Source organism: Ammodytes marinus (assembly GCF_949987685.1).
Source record: "Ammodytes marinus genome assembly, chromosome: 11".
Classification (NCBI taxonomy): domain Eukaryota; kingdom Metazoa; phylum Chordata; class Actinopteri; order Uranoscopiformes; family Ammodytidae; genus Ammodytes; species Ammodytes marinus.
The window spans coordinates 29,091,772-29,115,531 of NC_137215.1; the positions used below are offsets into that span (position 1 = coordinate 29,091,772).

The following is a 23,760-nucleotide window of genomic DNA, read 5'->3' on the forward strand; positions in this document are numbered from 1 at the left end:
CTAGTGACGATGAGGCTATACTTACTGTAGTCACAGTGGTGTTTTGAGCTAATGTCCGCATGCTAACACGCTCTCAATGAAAATGCTAAAATGCTGATATTTTACAGTTGTAATGTTTACCATGTTCCCTCATTTTAGTTAAGGTGTGTCCAGTGGGCTTTTGACTGCACTGTTATACCTGTTATATGGAAATCTAGTGCTGTCCCTTTAACATGGACTCTAAAGACTGTCCGTCTGAACATTGTCATTTTGTGACTTTTTTCAGTAAGCGTTTTGAGGCGGATGACATGTCCTGTCATTCGCGTCAGACTTCAGTGACTGTGCCTAATCTCCTTTAATGGTATACGTTTCTTTGAAATGCATAAAATAATCTGTCCCTGCGTTCCAATACCCATACTTCCCTACTATTTAGTATGCCAGAAAAAGATTTAGGATGTCCCAATACATGCATGACAATTGCAGTATGCCAAAAAATACCTAGATGCCCCACTAACTCCAATTGCATTTTGGATTATTCGTCTTTATTCTTGACATTTATTTCTCAACATAATAAAAAAAAAAAATTCCTTATCTGATTTTTTTTTTTTTTTTTTTTCTTAAACTCTTCTGTACTTTAGTATGTATATGTGTAGTAAAAAGTATGTGATTTGGAACACAGGGTATGTTTCGGTAAATGTAGTTAGTTACCTGTATGGCTTCCTCCAGTCTGTAGTGCTGTGATGTGTGGAGGAAGCTGAGGAGCTGCTGGGGGCCAAAGCGGCTGAGAAGGTCCAGCTGGAGCTCGTGAAGGTCCTGGTCCAGGAGCAGGTCAGACCCTGGATGAGGAACCTCACTGAAGAACACAGCAGGAGGAGAGAGCATTAGGACATTTCACACGCTTTATTTCTCACATGCACATTTAACAATTACAGCAGTAGTCATCAGCAATGAGTCCCACGCTCCTCTCAACAATGTGATATAGAAGAAAAACACAAGTGAAGAGAGCAACACCTGAGACACAGATAAACACAACAGTAGTGCAGGGACACGGTGCAGATAGAAAAGGTGCACCATGTAATTATAAAGTAGAATGCAAATTAAAGTTAAGTTAAATGTAGACGATATAGAATACTGAACATGGAAATAAAAATAATAATAAGGTAGAAATATGTATCCGTGATACGGTGTAGTTAACATTCTAAATGTGTGCAGCGTGAAGATTAAAAGGTAAAGGAATATGAGGAGACACACAGGGAGGACAGGGGTGAGTTGTGATCAGGACAGGATGCACACAGCCTACCGTGGCTCCAGGAGACAGCTCAGGAACCTGAACAGCAGCTCCTCATCCTACAGAAAGGGGGGGAGGGAGGGAGAGAGAGAGAGAGAGAGAGAGAGAGAGAGAGAGAGAGGGAGGGAGGAAGGGAGAGAGAGAGAGAGAGAGAGAGAGAGAGAGAGAGAGGGAGGGAGGGAGGGAGAGAGAGAGAGAGAGAGAGAGAGGGAGAGAGAGAGAGAGAGAGCATTAAGATATTCAGTAGACAACAATAACTAGTAACACTAAGGGCCAGATATACACAAGGAATGGATTGCCCGAGTGCTAATAGCTCAGTGATTTGCGTAGAAATAGAGCCTGCAATCTGCATGGTTTCAGGCGGCAACCGTGAGCTTTAACGTGTGCAAGGTAGCAGCTACTCAGATGGAAATCACATTTCATACTTTTTGAATTAGAAAAAAAAAATGCCTCTGCTTTTTCATCGTGGTTTGAAAAACTCAGACAATGGCTCTGGTAATAGTAAAAAGCGTGCCGTTTAAGTGCAGTAAGTTGTTAGTACTTAGTGTAATAGTTGGTGAATGGTAGTTTGTATTCTGACAGTCATTACTAGTATGATTAGATAAGGAAGACATGAACACTATTGATTGTGACCTTACCTGGAGCTCAGAGTTGATCTGCTGCACCTCTTCAGCAAAGTGGAACACCACCAGGTCAGCTGACTTGCTGGGGTCAAGGGTCACAAGCTCCTGTCAAAGTACGTTGGAGGGTTTATATGCAAAATACAATGTTAAATGGACTCCACTTATATAGCGCTTTTCCCTCGTTTTTCACAGTCTCAAAGCGCTCTACATTGTTTTGTACACATTCACCCAATCACACACACATTCATACACACATTCGACACTTCGACATGTGGCGGGGAGACAGGGGATCGAACCACTGACCCTGCACTCCAGTGGCCGACCGCCCTACCCGCTTCGCCACAGCCACAATGACAAATGAATTAAAATAAAACTGTATCAATGAATGGAGAAACCTAACAAATGCAGACGCTTGCACACAGGTGCACTGCATGGCGTAATAAGGCAAATCAACATACCATCGCTCAATGACAATTTGAATCTGAAATGTTATCGGTTCAAATGTTCTAAACTGTCAGTGAAGCCGGCGAAAACAATTGTGAGCCAGACATGGGTACAACCTCATCTACTGCCTTTCACTCATAAGTAGGCGTATTAGGACTGCTTTAGGTTGAGCATGCATGTGGCAGCCTGTGAGAACTTTATAAAAGCCAAATATTTATTATATTATATTATATATTATATTATATTTATTCTAATATTTACTTGTACCTGTTTTTTATTATTTTAATTGCTAACTGTTTTTTATCATTTTCATTCTGTTTCTATGTTGTGAGTGTATGTGTATGCATGTAACGTGTTGCTGCCTCTTGGCCAGGACTCCCTCCAAAAAGAGGTTTTTAATCTCAATGGGACTTTCCTGGTTAAATAAAGGTTGAAAAAAGAAAGAAAACTAATTTAAAAAAAAATGGTTGCCATTGGAACTGTTACTGTGTTACTGTGCTCAGTCATAGGAGATGAGGGCACAAAGTGAAAAGATTATTAATCACAGTATGCTATGGCCTTCACAGTCACCTGATCTCAACCCAACTGAATATCTATTGGAGATAATGGACCAACGTGTTAGACACCATCACACCAAATGAGGGAATACCCCATCCATCAAGACTGGCTGCACTCACTGGAGTCAAGGTGCTCATCTTTATGAATTTCACAATATTATGAATTTTTTTTTTTTTATAATAATACATACGGTACATGATAGCAGACTAGTACAGTGACTCAGCCAGACATGAAGGGATAACTATGTGTATACAGCAAACCTGTGTGAGTGTGTGAGGTTGTACTGACCCGAATGTTTTCCCGTGCTTTGTCTTTGACTGCTTGTTTCTCCTCAGGGCTGTAGCCGGGCATGGAGAGCAGGTTGTGGATGTAACTAAAGATCTCCCCCTGACACAGACACAGACACAGACACAGACACAGACACAGACACACAATATCTTATTTGAGTTGTGATGGAAATAAATATAATATGTATATTAGGCTTAGATGTCATTGTGAAACTACATAAGTAATCTAATTGTGAAAGAGTTCTTGACCTCAGACAGCTGCAACAAAGCAAGCTTGTTATGATTGAGATATTAGGTATTGGAGACTAAGATTGTGTCAAAGTATGTATCTATGATTGACATGTCTAGACATTGTGGCGTATGCAAATGTCTGTGTGTTAATCTTCAATACTATAGCTGTTGATGTGAGACTGACTATCTTCAGTCATATCTGCAGTTCCCCTTGTGCATGTGGTTGACGACTCTGCTTGCGAGCAATAAAAGATCTTACAATCTACTCGAATATTGTGTCAACAGGTATTTAATCGCTAACTCTCCCCTTTTTTTTAAATACTTTATCTATAGATTTTTTTCATTTTATGAACATACACACTGATAGAACACTGAAAAAAGCAACACAAAAATAAAACATCAAATAAACAGAACAACAAACATGGTGTAGTCTACTATACATGTCATAAATGTTAAACAGAAAATAAAAAGTCAATGTAGGTCCCTTTCAATGAGGTGTCATGTAGGTCCCTTGCCGTCTTAACCAGACAAATTGATATTTCAGTTTCCGCGATAGAATCCACCAGTTACGCTATAATATCTAAAAAGGTCTTCTAGATTCTTTGATACTCAAATGGAAAGAAAAGCACACAGCCCTTACCAAACACAGCCCGTCTAACTTACAGCTGAGATGGAACAGGCTTTCTCCAGCTGCCTCGCTCTATTGGTTCAAATTGAGCACATAATCAACCACATACATGTCTAGTTGGATGAATGTGACATGAATGTTACCTTTCTGAGGGCGTCTCTCAGGTAGCAGTCAATGATCCTGTCGTACAGATGTTGCTTCTCATAGAGAAATTCACAGATTTGGTAGCTGAGGGGGGCGAGATGGGAAGACACAACAACAGAAGACATGTCATTGATTGACCCCACTCGCTAAGCCACGCCCCTCACATGCAGGCTGGCAAATCACAGCGCAGCATAGGACAGGCTCCGTACAGAGGTCTGACAGCGCAATCACACCAGGCCAATCTGTACCGTGCCCAAGTACATTTGCACCCCTAAAGTCTAGATTGGTTTGACCAGTGTGAGTGCTCTGTTTAGCACCAGCACGGTACACTTCCTCAGACATGGCACACTTGGGGGAGCGGGGCTTGGGCAAGGTACGTGGACAACGGGCCTAGTGTGTATGCGCCCTGACACTTTCTTGTCGATGCTCTATTGACAGACAGGATAATCAATGTGGTCTGAATAGAGATGTCTTTGGTTTTTAGTCTTTTAGCCACTCACAACTTGGCCTTCTCTGCCAGAGCCAGCAGCCTCTCTTCATTGAACTGGACCACACCACCAATCTGCAGCAACTCCAGCAGGACCTAGACAACAGTCACAATATACATCAAGATCATGACATGATGAAATAAACACACACACACACACATGCACAGGGACAGGCACACACACACACACACACACACACACACACACACACACACACACACACACACACACACACACACACACACACACACACACACACACACACACACACACACACACACCTGCTGCCTCTCAGTGTGTCGGGAGTCATCGTCTGGACAGCACAGGAACTCCAGAACCTGTGAAGACAGTAAAAGCAAAATGGTGGCGGATGTTAGCTATCCTCATAAATCCTCCTTAATGGGTTGCACTGAAGACAACAGATAACTATTGTCTCACTAGCAAATAACGATAAAAAATTAAATATGAATTAAAACTCTCAAGTTTTAATGAATGAATCTGATTGTAGGAGTCTCCTCTCCTGACCCAGGAGGAAGTCATTGTAGATGGTTATTGCTGTGGTCAGTTAATGATCTTCTGTGCAACCCGATCCTTAGTAGAGTCCCACTAACAACACTGTGCTGTCTGACTACTAGGTTGTGTGGGTGGGGTGTATACTGGGTGAGGATTTCTATACTGTTAAAGCTACTTAAGGGGAATTAAAAGGTACAGCTGGATAGCCACTTCAGAGACCAGTGATACTGCTTAAAATTTTTGTTTTTTAACCTTTATTTATACAGCAGGGCCGTACGCTTATTTTTTTAGGTGGTAGCACTGGTGCTAGCAAGCAAAAAAATTCAGTAGCACAAAAATAAATTTGGTAGCACACAAAGTATGATCGAAAACTTGCATAGGTCAAGGTCAAGGTCAAGGTCAAATTTATTTATAAAGCACATTTACAAACAGCAGGTACTGCCCCAAAGTGCTGTACAGGTTAAATTAATAACCTTAACCCTTGCATTTCACTGTAATTACCTTTGAGCCTGTCATCTTGGTCTCATTTGAGATTCTCAATTAATATTATATCCTAGTGTGTGCAGTAATAATTGTAGAAGAATGAATAGGGGTGCACCGATTGTAATTTAGACAAAAGAATCTAACCTGCCAATTGCAATTTTTTGCTCATTCAGAATTATTTTCCCCCATAAAAATATAAAAATAATATCTATATCTATATATGTTTTGTATATACATATAATTATTATATTAATAATAATAACCATTTTTAGAAAATGTCCTTGTTAATTAAAACCAAACTTTAAAACATTAAACATAGCCTATTAAATAAATAAGTATACATATTGGTACAATTTAGGATAAATTAAATAGGTTGTTGTGAATGTGTTGGAAGTTGTTCTTCAGTGGCTTATTTCAAACTTTGTTTTTAGACTACTGTTGACTTTTCTCTGCAGCTGAATGAGTTGCCTTTCTAGCTAGAGCACTGCAGGGCTGTGAAGCGCTAACTTCCTGTTCTTACCGGCTTCAAAATAAAAGTCAACTCACGTTTGGCTAGTAACAGGCTTTTAACGTGAAGGCGCACAGGAAATGTTCTGTTTGCACACGCGCTAACTTAACTGTGGTAATCTCCTTCCGGTTATTACCGTTGGTGAAGTTTTTATATGGTAGAATCGCTGCACGAGCACAGATCCCGAGGACACATATCTTTCACCAGCCAAAGTGAAGGGTGGACTCAATAACTTACTTGCCTAAGACTACATTTACCCCCATTTGGAGTGTTAAAGAGGACCTATTATACTACTTTAATGGTCTTAATTTCTTGTTTTACACTGCTATAGAGCAACCTGACACGAATCACATCACAAAAAACTATGTAGATTTTCGGGAAGCTCTTTCTCTTATTTTGGCGATCCAGCACGTCCTGTCAACACTTGAGTGTGTGTGCTTCTGCAATCTCCGCTCCCTCCGCCTGTGCATCGGCCATCTCCGCTACCCTCCCCCCCCCCTCTTGCAAACCCCACTCCGTTGTGATTGGTTACCTTCCTTTCGGAACACTTTCAGTGGCGGGAAGCGCGAGCATGGACCTATAAGGGCGCGAGGCAGACGCGAACAGGGAAGTGACAGCATTACCATACATGGAAACATCCGCGTGGTCACGTCACAAATTTTTATGCGACGTCACGAATTATGAAAGGGTAGACCGCTTTGAAGACGTGACTTCTCGACTGGCTAGAATAGTGTTTAGTGCTCTGCACAGACACCCCAGACGGTCAGCAGGGAATACGTCGAAATGCATGTAAGTCATTATTTGATAATTTAGTATGGTTAAGCATGACTATGAATCATCATAACAACGTTTATAGGTCATAAAAGTCAAAAAGCATCATAGGTCCTCTTTAATGTAGAGCCCTCTAAGCAGTGTTGTGCATCTCTCTTCTGTGTTTCAAAGACAGCCTCTCCTCATTAGCACTAGTGCGAATGGACTTGTATTCATCATCGCACGTGATCAATTTCAGTAGCAAATGCGATCAAAACTGTCGCACTGTACAGCCCTGTACAGCCCTGTACAGGTAAATCCCATTGAGACCGGAGACACTTTTACAAGGGAGACCTGTTCACATTCTCACGTTACCATTCACACACACATTCATACACCGATATCAGGCTTACTATCGACATTCACACGAGGCAAGGTGGGTGAAGTACCTTGCCCAAGGACACAACAACCATGACACAAGTGGCAGGGCGGGGATCGAACCGCCAACCCTTCGATCATTGGCCGACCCGCTCTGCCACCTGAGAAACAGTCGCCCCAAAATTTAACATGAAACTTTTCCAATGATCATAGGGAGAGCAGCCTGATCTCACTAGCTTCACATTGGTTACTTTCCTGCAGATCAGTCTGGACTTTCTCCAGTCTCCGCGGGGAGGACGCGTATATAATATATATGGTCCTGACCTAACGTTGAGCTCCGTCTGAGGGGAACGCTAGGTGGTTTTAACCCCTCAGAGGAAAAGACAATTCCAGTCACCAAGACAGCGAAGGTCAGGACAATGGTATACAGCAAGAATCCTTACATTCAGCCTAAACATTCCAGTCTAAAACGGCATTCCAACTTTTAGTTTGATGTACATTCATGCACTAGATACAAAAGGCCTGAAACAGAAAAAGTCTTTGGCTTTCACAATCTGCACAAACCACTGCATTCTTTCTTCAATGATGTCTATGTATACATGTATTTATTGCATGTCTTTGATATAATACTGTTATTATTACTGTTACTTGGGGGATGTCAATAGTTACCTGATCAAAGAGCTTTCTGTTGACAAAGAGTGTGTTGTCTGGCTTGGCCATCTGGCGGGCCAGAAAGGTGAAGAGCCCGCCCACCTGGGAGGGAGTGAAGTCTGGGTTGTCCACCATCACCTAGGTAACCGTAAAGACATTCATAATCAAAGAAAATAAAAACAGAGCAGTTAATGATGTTAAAGAGGGCTCCCGTTTTGAGATGCAACTCTTTATTGATGTTGGTGTTGAGTTTATTGTGGGGTTTGAAAAAAAATGTTGTCTTTTGAAGTAGCTCTGAGGAACTTTTAAATATTTATATAACAGTTTAATTTTTCCTCTGATGATCATACATTACATGTAACAGCAAACGAGACCATCAGTGCAAAGAATGCTATTTTTACATAGTTTCTCTTAAAGCCACTACGAGTAACTTTGTCCGTTGGCGGCCCCTTTGGACAAAAGCGATAGTATTTTTACGACGCCAGCTGTCGTGAAGCTGTTTTCTAGCTCGTGCCGGGCGTGCGAGATTCAAATGATCAGGAAGCAATATAGTGCATGTCCGTGTGTTGAAAGTGTGAGGGCTCTGTGAGAGTGGTTAGTGACACTGCATCAACTAATGCCAGTCAGTGCTACACACACCTGATTGCAATGAATTGATGCAGTGTCACCGAAGTACTTTCACGGAGCTGAAAGATTACGTGTCCTCACAGAAAGCGAATGAACGAGAGACGGCAGTTAGTATGGATCACGATGAGGTAATGTGTTTATGTTGTTGTAAATAATGACTATTTCAGATGAATAATGGTCATCTGATGATGGTGAAGCAAAGTAAACTTTGTTTTAGTAGGCTACCGCTCATTCATTTAGGAGTAAACACTGCAGTCTAGTTCGCTCCCGTGAAATTGTGTATACGTTGCTTGGCAACGCCCTCCCGCCCGTCTACCACTCTCCCTTTTAGCTTTTCTTCATTGCATTCTCTTTTTTTTCTTTGATGGTTCAGCCCCGTTATCAGTCATTATGACGACAAATAACTGTCTCAAACAAGGCTCCCGCTCCCCTTCCCTCACCTGGAGGGATAGGCTTCTCAAATCGCGTTACTGCGCCACACTGAAATCTGCGATCAATACAGATATGTGACCATAGAGCCTGCACGAGCGAACCGAAAATCAGACTGGGTGTGCGACCAGACCAAAAGCAGTAATAAAAACTATATAAAAACGTCTTTCTTTGCACTGATGGTCTCGTTTGCTGTTAAAGGTAATTTATGATTATCAGAGGAAACATGAGGCTGTTTAAAAGATATTTAAATGTTACTCGTAGCTGCTTTAATGCCTTTGTCATGGGTATACGCTCACCCAAGAACAACAGCTGACAAAGTAAAAAACACTACTGCTTTTGTCCAAAGGGGGCGCTATAATTAACACAAAAGGAAAGTTCCTCATAGCCACTTTAAAATAAGATAAAAATGAATAAAAAATATATATACATATTAATACTCCAGCTATATAAGACAACTAAGTTACTGTATGTTGTGTTATGTGCTAGTTGTTACTGTGATTTGCAGTGAGAGAAACAACCAAGAAATGTAAGATCACTTTATCTGTTTTAGAAAAGGACACAGTAACCCATTGATGACGGCTGCTGCGCGATGCCACATTGGCTCTCCTGCCTGATGCTGCGTCGCGCAGCATTATTACTTTATCAAATTTTCATGGCATTCCCAGCATAGAATGCACTGTCATTGGTTCAAATACACATGAGGTGGGTTTTGTTGATTTTTTTAAGACCACGTGACCACCCAAAAGTTGTGTGGTTTGCCGAAAATCATGTCAATCAAAAAAATAAAAAATTAAAAAATAAAACAAAATAATAAAAAAAATACGCCAGCTATGTCGGCGACAGAACAGTTAGTGGTGTTTGGTGCGCAGAATCAAGGTCTACTATAGACTACTGACGAAAATCACACAACACATTGCATCTATTTATTAACAATATTTAATAATTTTCTAATTCATCTAATTTTGACGATTTTTAGAAATATTTGTTGGTTTGTAAGCGCTAAGGGAGCATGTTTAAATAAAACCTGTGAACCTTAACTTTTAAATGTATTTTATTTCATGTTTCTATGTGCTACACAGGCTTAGATATTAAGGTTTTGGTAGACTTGACAATTCGTACTATTTTTTCAGAAAACCCTCAGGCATTAAGGACATGCATCCTAGATTGCCATAGTCATCAATGGGTTAAAGGTGAAGTGAGCGATTTATTTATGTTAATATAAGTGTTAAATCGCTCTTTATTCATACAGTGATCACTTATATAGTGTACTCGTTTCATAAAGCCGATCTCTCAGTCACTCGCTCTGCATTTAATCGGCAAATAAACTTTTCAGGGATCCTACTACTAATAACCAATCAGAAGAGAGAACGCTACAAACCAGCACCCGTCTCACTGCCGGTGCACATGCAGAGCGACAGAAGGGTGAATGTGTATGCGCCTACAATGGCGGAGCAGGTAAATATCCTTCCCAATGTCTGTTTTGATGGTTTTTATCATGTTTGATCTGAGATGATGCTAGATAACTCGCTGCTTGAAGACCGCAGTGCATTAATGTGGTGACGAGGGGACGAGGGAGGGGACTGCTAACTGCAGTCACTGACAGGAAGTTAGCTAAACTGACCATTCTCCTAACTGAACCTTTAAAGAGTCTGTCCTCATGCACAATGCTGTTTTACAGGGTTAGGCTTATGAACAATAATGTCAAACAAATACAATATCAGGCAGAATGATTTGAGTGATTTTTACCTGGAGTAAAATGTCCACTATTCTCTGCTGGTACTCCAGGGCCTGCTTGTCATTCTTAAAGTCCTCGAATGTCTAGAATAAAGTAGGAAGCAGTTATACACACATTAAAAGAAAAAAACTGACCAATATCTTAGTCCACTTTTAAATTCAACCAAAGCAAGACCTTAGGAAAGGAAAGGATGGATGCCAGAAATAAAAGTATGAAACAATTAAAAACAAAGGGGGCGCCCTTAGCTCAGTTGGTAGGGCGTCCCCCCCATGGGCCTTGGCCAGCAGCGGACCCGGGTTCGATTCCAGCCCGCGGTCGTTCTCTGCATGTCACTCCCCTCTCTGCCCCATTTCAACTCTGTCTCTACACTATCAATAAAGCATAAAAAAAAAATGCCAAAAAATAATAATAATAATAAAAAAATTAATCACTCAATATTTTTCTATGAATGATGCAACTTACTGTGGTAATTTTTTAATTCCCATGTTGTACTGTATTTCCTTTAAGCACACATGCCACACTACTAACTGCACATACTGTTTGCACATGTTTAAGTCTGTTACCCCACCATTAAACAAGAAATAAACTATTTTCTTTTACCATGTCGGGGCAGCAGAAGCACGTCACATGACCTTTTATGGAGTTGACTTTGTTTGCAAACAGTCTATTTACACTTCCAGCAGGTATCATTATGGAAGCTTCCAAACTCACTGTCTTTTAGCTGTAGGGGTTTTAAATATCTTAGGACATCTCACCATGGCCAGCACATTGAGGAACTCCCTGGTGTCAAAGTGGAGCAGCGTACGGATACACGGGAACACCTCCTCCTCATCCTTAGAGTCAGCTGTATGGAGATGGATGAGAAACTCAAACACCTGACACGCGCACACATACACACACAGACACACACACACACACACACAAAACATTAGACCACTATAAAATGGATTGCTTACTCTACATCTAACCATAACCACATAGCCCAACCAATAGTTTTATACAGTCTATGATCCCAACACTACAACATAATTTGCTTTGCTAGAATAGAAGTAGAACACACACACACACACACACACACACACACACACACACACACTTCACCTGGTTCTTGACTTGAACCACCAGGTCTTCGGGGATTTCTCCTAGTGGATATGCTCTTCCTGCGAGACAGCAGCTGTAAAACATATTGTCGTTATTATGAGGTAATATTGTCAACATGGAGTCCTGTTTCATCTTACGCTACACATTGATCTGTCATGTGATCCCTATCACCATAGATACCATGTAGTATGTATACAAAACTTTACAGTCAACTATTATTCCATGAATTCTATTTACGACGGTGCCTCCCTCTTAGTGAGTTGGGACAAACAACTTCTACACATTCTGAGTGGCACACTCAATCATATGCACTACGTATGTGTTGAGTGGGAAAATCAACAAGCCATGCACATTTCTGATACTCACCAAGTATAAAATAAAATAAGATCAGAGTGTTTCTTTTTATTATTATTATTATAAAGTCTAAAAGTCTATTATAGTCAATATATTTAGCATTTTTCTAAGTCCCTTTAGAGCAAACTTTCAGGCATAACGTATGGCAGATTCATCTGTGTTGACTTACCTTATGTACACGAGGAGTTTGTTTCCTATCACCACCTCCTCATCTGTCCAACAAGGAAAGGAACATACAGGGTTAAAGATCTTATTATACTACTTTTCTGGTCTTCATTTCTTGTTAAAAACTGCTATAGAGCAACCTGACACGAATCACATCACAAAAAACTATGTAGATTTTCGGGACACTCTTCCTCTTACCCTAGCGAGCACAGCAGTCTCTCTCTACACACTGCTTTGAGCTTCTCCGCCCCTCCCCCCCTGTTGCAAACCCCACTCCATTGTGATTGGTTACCTTCCTTCCAGCAGCGGGAAATTTTAAGGAAGGTGGGGGCATGCAGCCGGAGCTTGCCTGAGCGGCAGCATTACCATGCATGGAAACATGACAGAAACGACCCCAGCGTGACAGAAACAATCCGGAAATTTGAACGAGTTCGGCTCGACCGGCTGCCATAGTGTTTATGCTCTGCATAGCCACCCCAGACGGTCAGCAGGGAATACGTCTAAATGCATGTACGTAATTATTTGATACTGTAGTATGGTTAAACATGACTATAAATCATTATAACAACGTTTATAGGTCATAAAAGTCGAAAAGTATCATAGGTCCTCTTTAATGCTTCTTAACCTGTTAACACGCTGAAAGAAGGAAAGGCGTGAGGGCAGACCCCGGGCTCTGTGTCTGCTTGGCCCCAGTTTAACGATACACTCTTCTATCCATTTCTCTTTATTTGGTCCTTTTGAGCTGCTTATAGGCCCTCCAGCATTTTACACTTTAAAATAGTGATAAAGATTGGAACCCTATTTTAGCCCGCTGCAACTACCCCTGCGTTCCAATATCTATACTTCCCTACTATTTAGTATGCCAGAAAAAGATTTAGGATGTCCCAATACATGCAGGTCAATTGTAGTATGCTGAAAATACATAAATGCCCCACTAACTCCAATAGCATTTTGGAGTATTCGTCTTTATTCTTGACATTTCTGGACATAACGAACAATACCATTTCTGCCCTATGGCTTTAAAACTCTTCTGTACGTGGTGTAGTAAAAAGAAAGAGTGTGTGATTTGGAACGCAGGGTACGTGTCACAACCAGGAAGTAAGGCCATGACAAAGTGGGAGACACTCTGTTTTCATTGGTTAAACATATTCAACAAAAACAAAATGAAAAATGGGATTCATTAAAAACACAAGAGAAGTACAGAACACACATGGAGTTTGTGGATGTCAGTAGAATCAGTAATGTGAAGTAGAGTGTCTCTGCTAAAATAGAGACAGTAATAATCTCTTGACTGTCATATTGACATCCTACCAGCAGCATTCACTATAGTTTCAACATTTCTTTCAAAATAACATTTCTTTCCCAAAAGTGTAACCTACATGTTCAACATTTTTTAAAACAAATAGCCTGGAAACAGTGAGCCCTAGCCTGGCAACGCCCGCCTACATATTTCCTTTCAATTTTCATTTCCCTTCAGTAGTCAGTCTGGGTCTGCGGTATATTCTTAGGATTTCTACGACCAGATTTTTGGCGTTCCAATCAGCCAACAGAGGGAGTGGCTGAGAACAATGACGTTGAGGTCGTGCGCCAGTTTCAGTTGTAGTCAGAAGCCAGCGTGTGACATTTGTCACGACCAAACGTTATGCGATTGGTTGGCAGATCCAGAGTGGCACTGGGTAGATCCAATAGTTTTAAACTTCAACAGACACCCGCCTTCAAGTGAGTTAACGTTTGTCAATTGAGCGATTCCAGACCTTCTGTAAATTGAACACTTTTCTCCAAAGAATATATTTTATGATCTTGTTATGAACAGCAAAGATGCTCAATAATGTTTGTATATTAAAGTCATGAAAAATAAAAATACAATGGAACCTTTTGAGCATGACTGAAGAATATGATTTACAAACACTAACACACCCTAGCACTTAAAAACATATTTTCCATTTAGATCCGTCTTTTTTTCTGGTGATACCGTGAACACTGGGGGATGTGGTTCCAGGCTTACCCGTTAGGCCCCTCCCCTCCCTCAGCGGTGGTCCAATCACAGCAAAGAGTTTCTGAAATATAAAGACAATTTTTAGAATGAAAAACTAAATAAAGTGTTAATTATGAGTGAACACGATATATCAATGTATCAACTCTTTGTCCTGCTCCACCTAACCTGACCTTAGTTCTCATGAGTTGGATATTATAATGTAATGAACAATAGACATTTCTGATGGAGTCAACTTGATGAGCCTTTGGTAAGAACTTATATAAGTTAAATACAGTATGTGATATGTTTGATAGGACAGTGTGTGTGAAGCTGTGGAATGTACAACGTTGATTTGAGATTCTCTTCACAAGAAACTGACCCTGCGTTCCAATCCCCATACTTCCCTACTATTTAGTATGCCAGAAAAAGATTTAGGATGTCCCAATACATGCAAGTTAATTGTAGTATGCTGAAAAAACATAAATGCCCCACTTACTCCAATAGCATTATTCTTGACATTTCTCGACATAATGAAAAAAGAAATCTTCCTTATCTGTTTTTTTTCTCTCCTGTGGCCCTAAAACTCTTCTGTACTTTAGTATGTAGCGTAGTAAAAAGAAAAAAGTATGTGATTTGGAACGCAGGGTGAACCTAATCAGGTTATCCTCACTAAAAAAGCCAATATTTTTACTTTTCTTTCATGTATAATTGTATGTAGGAATAGTAAGACTCAGACTAAGTGTTAAGCCTTGACCATTACTCCACATACTTTCTTTTAAAGGAAATGACATACCTAACCTACAAACTAATAGCTGAACTAATGAGCCCCCAAACCTTTTATCTCAGTGAAAGAAAGCCAAAAAGATCAAATCATGGTTTGAAGTTTGTTTCCATACGACCACTTCATTCACAGTTATCCTATTCATTAAGAAACATTATTCAGCACATTGGTTTTGAATTTTTTTGAAAAAAGTGATAAAACAAAGATTTGAGGTGGAAGACTTTACCTCCATAGGAGCAATGTAGTCATTCATTCCACTGTTGAAAACGTAGATCACAGCATCATACAGCTGGTTCTCCCAGCACACTTCAACTACCTTTAAAACGGACCACACACACGCACGCGCACGCACACACACACACACACACACACACACACACACACACACACACACACACACACACACACACACACACACACACACAGACTTTTAGTAATAATGATAAAAGGGGAAATGTAGTGGGGCTGGGCAATGAATCGAAACCGACATTCAGACCCTGTAATCGACTTCAATTTTCAATGTGGATTATTATGATTTGGGCCCTGTCCAAGCCCCTGTTTTTATACTCCTTATCAGTAGTGATTCATTGACATTTTCCTTTATATTACATTTATATTTAAAACATTTGTTTACTAGAGAATCAAGTTCAAGTTATTTTCCTATTTTCACATGGGAAATAGGAAAATAAATTGATTAAAAAAAAACTTCATTAGATAAAATATCATAGATGTAATAGTGGGAGGATATTTACAGTACAAACCTTGTGAGTGACCTATGAGGGCAAAAACACAAAATATTGGTTTAATAATCGTAATCCAGGTAAAAAATTTAATTAATCCTGATATTGATTTTAGGTCAAATTGCCCAGGCCTAAAATGTGGTAATATTGGCTGATTGTTGCGTACTGTTCACAAACACATACATACACACAAACACACACCTGCTGTATATCCAGACTAGTGACATCCAGATGGACAATGCATCTCTCCAGGCTGTCCATCATGCCGTTACCATGGTAGTGGGCCAGCAGATCCTTCATGATGGGCGTGGTCAGGTGACCAACGCGGTCTGCTACGATGTAGGACTCCAGGGTCTCCAGGAAGACGCCCTTAGCAACAGTGTTCTCAGCCAGGCCAGAGTACAGCTCGTTGAAAAGCAGGTCGCTGCACGCACACACACACACACACACACACACACACACACACACACACACACACACACACACACACACACACACACACACACACACACACACACACACACACACACACACACACACACACACACACACACACACACACACACACACACACGCACACACACAAAGCCGCACTTTTCAAATTCTTAATTTCAGATCCTTTCCATAGTTACAAAAGTGATCATCTAGAATACTATAGAATGTCCTGCAAATGTGTTCTTTTTTATACTCCATTTCATATGCCCTCAGCTACAGTCAGAGCTATCGCTATAAATCTATTTGTTTAATGCAAAAGCTCTTGGCTGCTTGTGTGTTTGTATGTATACCTAGAAATACTTACGGCCTCTGTAGCAGCAGGCAGTATTCCACCAGGACTGGAACCACATCCTGAACACACCACACATAGAGAGAGACAGAGAGAGAGAGACAGAGAGAAAGATAGAGAGAGACAGAGACAGAGACAGAGATAGAGACAGAGACAGAGAGAAAGATAGAGAGAGACAGATAGAGAGAGAGAGACAGAGAGAGAGACAGATAGAGAAAGGGAGGGAGGGAGAGACATGGATTTTTAATGTTTTTCAATTACAGTTTTTCTGTGTGTGTGTGTGTGTGTGTGTGTGTGTGTGTGTGTGTGTGTGTGTCTCTGTGTGTGTGTGTGTGTGTGTGTGTCACAGCCATTGCAGAGAGATGAAAGATAAACTGAAGATTGACTTACAGTTGATGATAACAATGCTCGTAAGTAGGTCCAATAAAAACCTTCAAAAGTAAAAAGCCCAAACTTTATCTATACTCCTGTTCAACCTGCATACACCTGGACTTGTAGAAAGCGATATACTATCAATCTACTCTGTCCGTTCACAGAGTAGAAATGAGTGAAGGCAATAATGACAGGCGAACGAACAAGTGTGTTTGTGTGTGTCTGTGCGTGCGTGCGAGTGGGGGACGACCACAATGACGTCCCCCACCATATGAAACGGTTTAACGTGTTCACAAAAAAAATTGCAGTCGTGTTACTTTTAACACATTTTTGTAAATAAGATAAGATAAGAAAAGATAAGATACTTTATTCCTCCCAGCAGGGAAATGTAGGTGTTCCAGCAGGCAGCATACATATACACACAACACAACACATATGCATATCCCACCCATACAAAAACATGAGCCCACAATACATAGCCTACATTAAAAAAAAGTGGTATGGATGGTCACACAAATGTTCACACCCCTAGTCCTAACATTCTAAAAACAGCTATTAAAATACATCAAACAAGGCACTGTATGAGCTATTTGATTTTCAGGTGTATGTTCTGAAACTTACATAATGTGAGCATTTATTGACAGAAATACAGTTGCCAATATATTGTTTATGTTTTTGGCCTTTTTTTTCTGAAGTGCATTCTGGGTAAAGAAGGCAGTGTAAAGTTGTGTTCTTCAGTCATTTTGGCTTACGTGAAAATGTTGCTCCATCACTTGGATCTTGCCGTGTTCCGGACACTTCTTCAACGCATGCTCTGAAAACTGGAAAAAGATCTCTACCATCTGAACACAGAGAGAGAGAGAGAGAGAGAGAGAGAGAGAGAGAGAGAGAGAGAGAGAGAGAGAGAGAGAGAGAGAGAGAGAGAGAGAGAGAGAGAGAGAGAGAGAGAGAGAGAGAGAGAGAGAGAGAGAGAGAGAGAGAGAGAGAGAGAGAGAGAGAGAGAGAGAGAGACAGAGAGACAGAGAGAGAGAGAGACAGAGAGATTTTGAGATTTTACAAAAATACTTTATTACATGAACATTAAAAAAATTAAAGTTCAATTAATGTGTATCTCTTGATTTAAAAAAGAAATTATCTTTTAAAAACATGTGCAAACAGCACAGTCATCATGAACAACTGAACAGACAATGTTCTTGTAGCACCAGCGATTTTTAAAAGTGTCCAAGTCCCCAACTTTCCTATAAAAAGTCTACTCTAGCCACAGCCTGGCCCTGATGATGCAGAGCCAGACTGTCCTGTGAGTCCTGCCCTTCCCTCATTTCTACTCGGTTTTTACGGCTAATGTATATGGCCATTTTTGCTTCCCCTGATAGAAAATGTACCGTAGTAGTTGCCAGAGAGAGAGAGAGAAGTACAAGTTCAAACATGAACATAAGAATGTCAGAGTACACTTTGGGAGGTAGATATATTGAATAAAGCAGGTCCAGTTGTTTTCTGTTCTTACCTTGTCAGCTACCGCTCCCTTCCTTTTCATTGGATCCCCAAACAGGCCTGTAAAAAACACACAGTCGCACCTCATTATTGTGTCCTTCTATGAATACATGTACTTTATATATAGAAATATCTGATCAATCACAATTGATCGCATGATGAAGCCAAGGGAGTCCTATACAACAGAGCAAGATTGAAGAGTCGTTCAATCAAACCATATGTTCTGTAAACTGGCTCTTGTACTGTATGTGCATGTACATGAGCCTAATGAATGAGTCTTCTCCAATACTTGGAACACAGAGCATGTCTGTCAAGTGGTTATATGTGACCCCAGGACATATGACCTCTGTCATTGACTTAACTTATTATTCACATTTAATAATGCTCCACTGAACATTGCCGCCGTTACGTCAGGAAACTCATAGGCCATATTGGTGTAGTGAATTTGATTGAGAAATGCTTGTTGGAAACTGGTTCTGACTTTGGAGTTTGGTGTTTAGAGAAAAAGACAATCCCTGCGTTCCAAATCACATACTCTTTCTTTTTACTACACTACATACTAAAGTACAGAAGAGTTTTAGAGCCACAGGAGTGAAAAGAAAATCAGATAAGGAAGATTTGTTTTTCATTATGTAGAGAAAGGCCAAAAATAAAGACAAATACTCCAAAATGCTATTGGAGTTACTGTATGATTTTTCAGCATACTACAATTGACATGCATGTATTGGGACATCCTAAATCTTTTTCTGGCATACTAAATAGTAGAGAAGTAGGGATTGGAACGCAGGGTATATCACTAATGCCTCCTTTCCACTGAGCAGTGCGGTTCGGGTCAGCACTGTAACCTTACATCCAGCTTGCGTTTCCACTAGCCTTACTTGGTAGGTTGGGTTTATGCTGGATAAGTATACATATGGGTCAGAGCTGTTGAACGGCCCTGGCCTTGGCCTACACAGACATACACAGTGTAGCCCGCTGATTAATGCAACACAGTAAACACACAGTAAACAAAGACATGCGTGATTACATTTTTCTCTAAACACAAGACTTATCACTCTTACAGAGGAGATAACGCACACAGAAATGATTCTGTCGACCGATCAACAAACTACAGTGTGTGGCTTCACCCTTTTGGGACCCTTTCAGACGGATGGGTACCCAAACAAAAGGGTCCCAAAATAGGTGCGGATCGGCCCGCTTATTTTGGGTCCCTTACCAACTTTTAACAGTGGAAACGCAAAATAAAAGCGTGCCAAGGTGACACCAAACCAGACCACACCGCTCAGTGGAAACGAGGCTTAAGCCCCCTTACAAAGCAAAGGGGGCTTACAAAGCAAAACCTATGTTTATCAGATTGATGTACAGGCTGCTAGATAGTGTGATAATTATTTTTATTTATTTAACCTTTATTTATACTGGAGATATCATTGATTGGTGACCCTCATTTGCAATGATGTTGAGAAACAAAAACAACAATACATACACAATATACAATGCAAATACATCAAATACACAACAAGCTGGTAAAGAGAAACATTTTAGACAGAGGTGTAGAGTGGCTGGAAATAAAATTAAATTGGTAAAAGTAAAATACAGCCTAATTAAAACGGTTAGAGTTTGGTAGATTTAAGATAGTATGTTATGTTATGTATGTATAATGCATTCTACCCACCAACCACAGCCTTAGCAGTTCCCTCATGGAAGGTCCAGGCCAGAGAGAGAGCCTCCACAAAGTGCTCCTGCTTCAGTAGACAGTCTAGACGCTGGACAGGGACACAGATCAGTGCAAAGCCAACCGTCATTGGTCTACAGATTCAAACTAAATCCTCTCAGCTATAACCCAGCTCAAAAAGAAGTTATCTTCTACTCAAATCTGTCCGTAGATTTTTAAACTCTATCATCACTGCTTAAAAAAAACTAGTTTAATGATATATAGTGTTTTTTATTCATTAATCACAAAAAGTTAAAACACTATTTAAACCTTAATGTAACCAAGAATCATTGACTTATTGAAACACTTCTTCACATTAAGAGATGGGAGTGAAACTACTGGTGTTGTTTCAAGCATCATACTAGACTATAACTGCTATACTCAAAACTGACTTCAAACAGTCTCGTTCATACATACCTCTCTCCAGTTCCTTAGCGCCATAATGTGAGCCGACTGCAAGACAAAAGGAAAATGGCTCTGGTAATGATTTAAGAAATATGACTTTCACACAGAATGGTTATGAATGGAGAAGAGTTACTTACAACCCAAAATAACATGACTTTTTTCCTTTTTTTCATGAATTAAGACATATGATAAAGATAATGGCAACAATATATTATGGGTGTGTAGTTCAGACGTCTTACACTCTAACGGCAACCCTCACAAAGATGTGGTGTCTAGGACTAGGAGTTTCATTCAAAATGGTTTGATAGTAACATCAGAGTGGCTTTTACACAAATATCAAAATGTGTTTTCTAGTTTATTAAGGTTTAATATGCATCTAATGTAAGTGAGTGAATTATGATTATTTTTTTTTATATTATGATTTTCTCTCAGTTCTAAAACTATTATTATGACAATAGTGGTGTCTTGTTAACGGATACAATTCAGTAACACATTAATATCAACGTGTTCCCCACTGAAAATATAGTCAGCATTTTTCTTTTCAAGAGGCTCACAGCTGTTGAGCACACACAGCCTCACTGAGCAAACAGCCACATTACAACACACAGTACCTTGGTGCCCAAATAGACAATCTGTCCCGCGTAGCTGGAGACTGACTGGTAGCAGGCCTTCTCTCCCACTAACGCCTGAAACAATAGAACACAGTTAGACACAAACACAGGATCCAGAATGAAGGTAAATGCAGAGTATGTGCCGGTTAACATGGGGTAGGACGTGTTAACACATGTTGGATATACTGTATACTACTGATGGTTCATTTGGACTGACAACTCCCATCCACGTACCCATCCAAATTCCATATTTTTTTTATTTTTATTTTTTATTCTAAATCATTTTTACCATGAAAGAAAAAAATGACATTTTAAGACCATAGCTATGTGATATATTGATCAAATGAAAAAGAATTAAGCAATTGAAAAGTTGAATTATTCTATATTCAAAACCATTCAGAGCAGATAAACCGTAACGCTGTTTTTTTTATATATATATATTTTGCTCTTTCAAATAAGAACTGCTGTGTTGCTTAAGCCTTCCTTAACCTTACACATAACTGCACCACCAACAAAGAAATGTAGAATAATTATGATATCGGACAGTATCGGTCGATATCCAAAACCCAGATATCGGAATGGGATCGAACTGAAAAATAGTGGATTGATGTATCTCTATATCCAGACATTGATTCATGTTAAAGACCTACTTGACCGGTGGAAATATGAAGGTGTATGGAACTCTGAGATCCTATGTAGTGCAAACATTTTAGAAATCGGTTCATCCTAGCCTCAGAAAAAGGAAGAAAGAGTGTTTTATGATCTCACTGTCTAACCCGAGATTTTCCCATGTGTGACATCACGCATAGGAAAATTTAGGGTTAGGATTAACAGGACAGCTGGGCCAAGGGAAGACTGAGGAAAGACTCAGGGAAGAAAAAGCTCATTCATTATATTATAAAAGCGATTTTATAATGATAGAACGCTGGTTCTGTATGGGTGAAGTATTCCTTTTAAAGTGGAAGCTGTGGTTGCTGTCAGTGTATGTCTCACCAGAGCCTGGGACACGTTGCCTCCAGTAGCCAGGGACTTGAAGTGTCTGCTGCTGTAGACCAGCTGGACCTGCTCCAGGTCTAGAGTCTCCAGCACCTCCTGACTGGGCCGGTCCACCACCTGCAGCTTCTCATGGCTGTCCACCAGCACCAGAGTACGGCTGTTGATCCACTGCACACACACACACACACACACACACACACACACACACACACACACACACACACACACACACACACACACACACACACACACACACACACACACACACACACACACACACACACACACACACACACACACACTTCTTTTAAAGGTTATTTTTTGGGCATTTTCAAGCTTTTTTTTATTAGATAGTACAGAGTTGAAATGGGGAGACAGAGAGAGAGGGGGGGATGACCTGCAGTAAAGGTCCACGGGTCGGATTTGAACCCACAACCACTGCAACGAAGGCCGGAGCCAATATGGTACGCGCTCTATCCACTATGCCACTGGAGCGCTCCCAGTCAAGCACTTTCAACTACAGCAGACTTGTCTTAACAAAGGCTGTGTATTGGCAAGAATTTCACGATACAATACGCATCATGATACATTGGCTCACAATAAGATGTATCACAATAAGTGGTCCAATAGAAACACATATTTTCCCACAACTCTGCATCTTGTCTGTCTGTCTGTCTGTCTGTCTGTCTGTCTGTCTGTCTGTCTGTGTACTACGCTGGTAGCTCCTGGAAGTTACCGGAGTTGGCCCTGTGTCGTCTTGACTGAGGCCCTGTTTCCACCTGGGATTATGATGTGATTTTGGTAATCCGATCAAAGGTGGCCAGCTCTCAGTCCACACATCATGTGACTTCTTTGTCTACTTGTGATCGGATTGCATTTACCCGCTCTGTATGTAAATCAACACGTACATCATTTCCGTTTGCATTGGTGTTTTTAACCAGTGGGGTTCAAACAATCAATCAATCAATTTATTATTTAAAGTGCAAAATCACCATGGTACACGGTCCCAATACACTTTCCAATAAAAACAAGTGCAGTTAAAACAATCAAAACCACCAAAAAAAAAAAAAAACAGTTAAAATGCATTTACAAAACATCAGTTAAAACACCAGAGGAAGGATAAAACAGTTAAGAAAATAAAAACCAATAAAAAATAAAAATATAAAACAATAGTAAAGACCAGGGGAAATGCTAAAAGATAGTTTAATCAAAGTATAGGGTAAAAAGGTGTGTTTTAAGACGTGATTTAAAAAGTGAGATGGAGGAGGTACTTCTGATGTCAAGTGGGAGGGCATTCCATAAAAGAGGAGCGCGGTAAGAGAAAGCCCTCCCACTAGCTGATTTTTTATTGATGGGTGGAATGACTAGGAGGTTTGAGCCAAGGGAGCGAAGAGGACGGGACGGAGTGTAGGGAGTGAGTAAATGGGAAAGATAAAGTGGCGCAAGACCATTCACGGCTTTAAAAGTTAAAAGAAGAACTTTAAAATCCGCTCTTGCCTGAATGGGCAGCCAGTGTAATGAAGCTAA

The 23,760-nt window shown here is 40.4% G+C and overlaps 1 protein-coding gene across 1 annotated transcript in view; it reads right to left on the reverse strand.

The window, feature by feature from the left end:
* vps8 (VPS8 subunit of CORVET complex) overlaps nt 1–23,760 on the reverse strand; it is a 61,556-nt gene that overhangs the window by 7,670 nt on the left and 30,126 nt on the right. Inside the window, exons 14-35 of the mRNA XM_080036687.1 lie at nt 22,231–22,401; nt 21,238–21,312; nt 20,639–20,674; nt 20,183–20,273; nt 18,524–18,570; nt 17,772–17,861; nt 16,663–16,709; nt 16,065–16,287; nt 15,350–15,439; nt 14,373–14,424; nt 12,372–12,414; nt 11,849–11,921; nt 11,503–11,622; nt 10,759–10,830; nt 7,972–8,091; nt 4,952–5,008; nt 4,683–4,765; nt 4,182–4,266; nt 3,181–3,279; nt 1,906–1,995; nt 1,280–1,326; nt 688–832 (exon numbers count right to left, since the gene is read on the reverse strand). Coding sequence (XP_079892813.1) covers nt 688–832; nt 1,280–1,326; nt 1,906–1,995; nt 3,181–3,279; nt 4,182–4,266; nt 4,683–4,765; nt 4,952–5,008; nt 7,972–8,091; nt 10,759–10,830; nt 11,503–11,622; nt 11,849–11,921; nt 12,372–12,414; nt 14,373–14,424; nt 15,350–15,439; nt 16,065–16,287; nt 16,663–16,709; nt 17,772–17,861; nt 18,524–18,570; nt 20,183–20,273; nt 20,639–20,674; nt 21,238–21,312; nt 22,231–22,401 — 1,956 coding nt within the window. The remainder of the gene's footprint in view (nt 1–687; nt 833–1,279; nt 1,327–1,905; nt 1,996–3,180; nt 3,280–4,181; nt 4,267–4,682; nt 4,766–4,951; nt 5,009–7,971; nt 8,092–10,758; nt 10,831–11,502; nt 11,623–11,848; nt 11,922–12,371; nt 12,415–14,372; nt 14,425–15,349; nt 15,440–16,064; nt 16,288–16,662; nt 16,710–17,771; nt 17,862–18,523; nt 18,571–20,182; nt 20,274–20,638; nt 20,675–21,237; nt 21,313–22,230; nt 22,402–23,760) is intronic.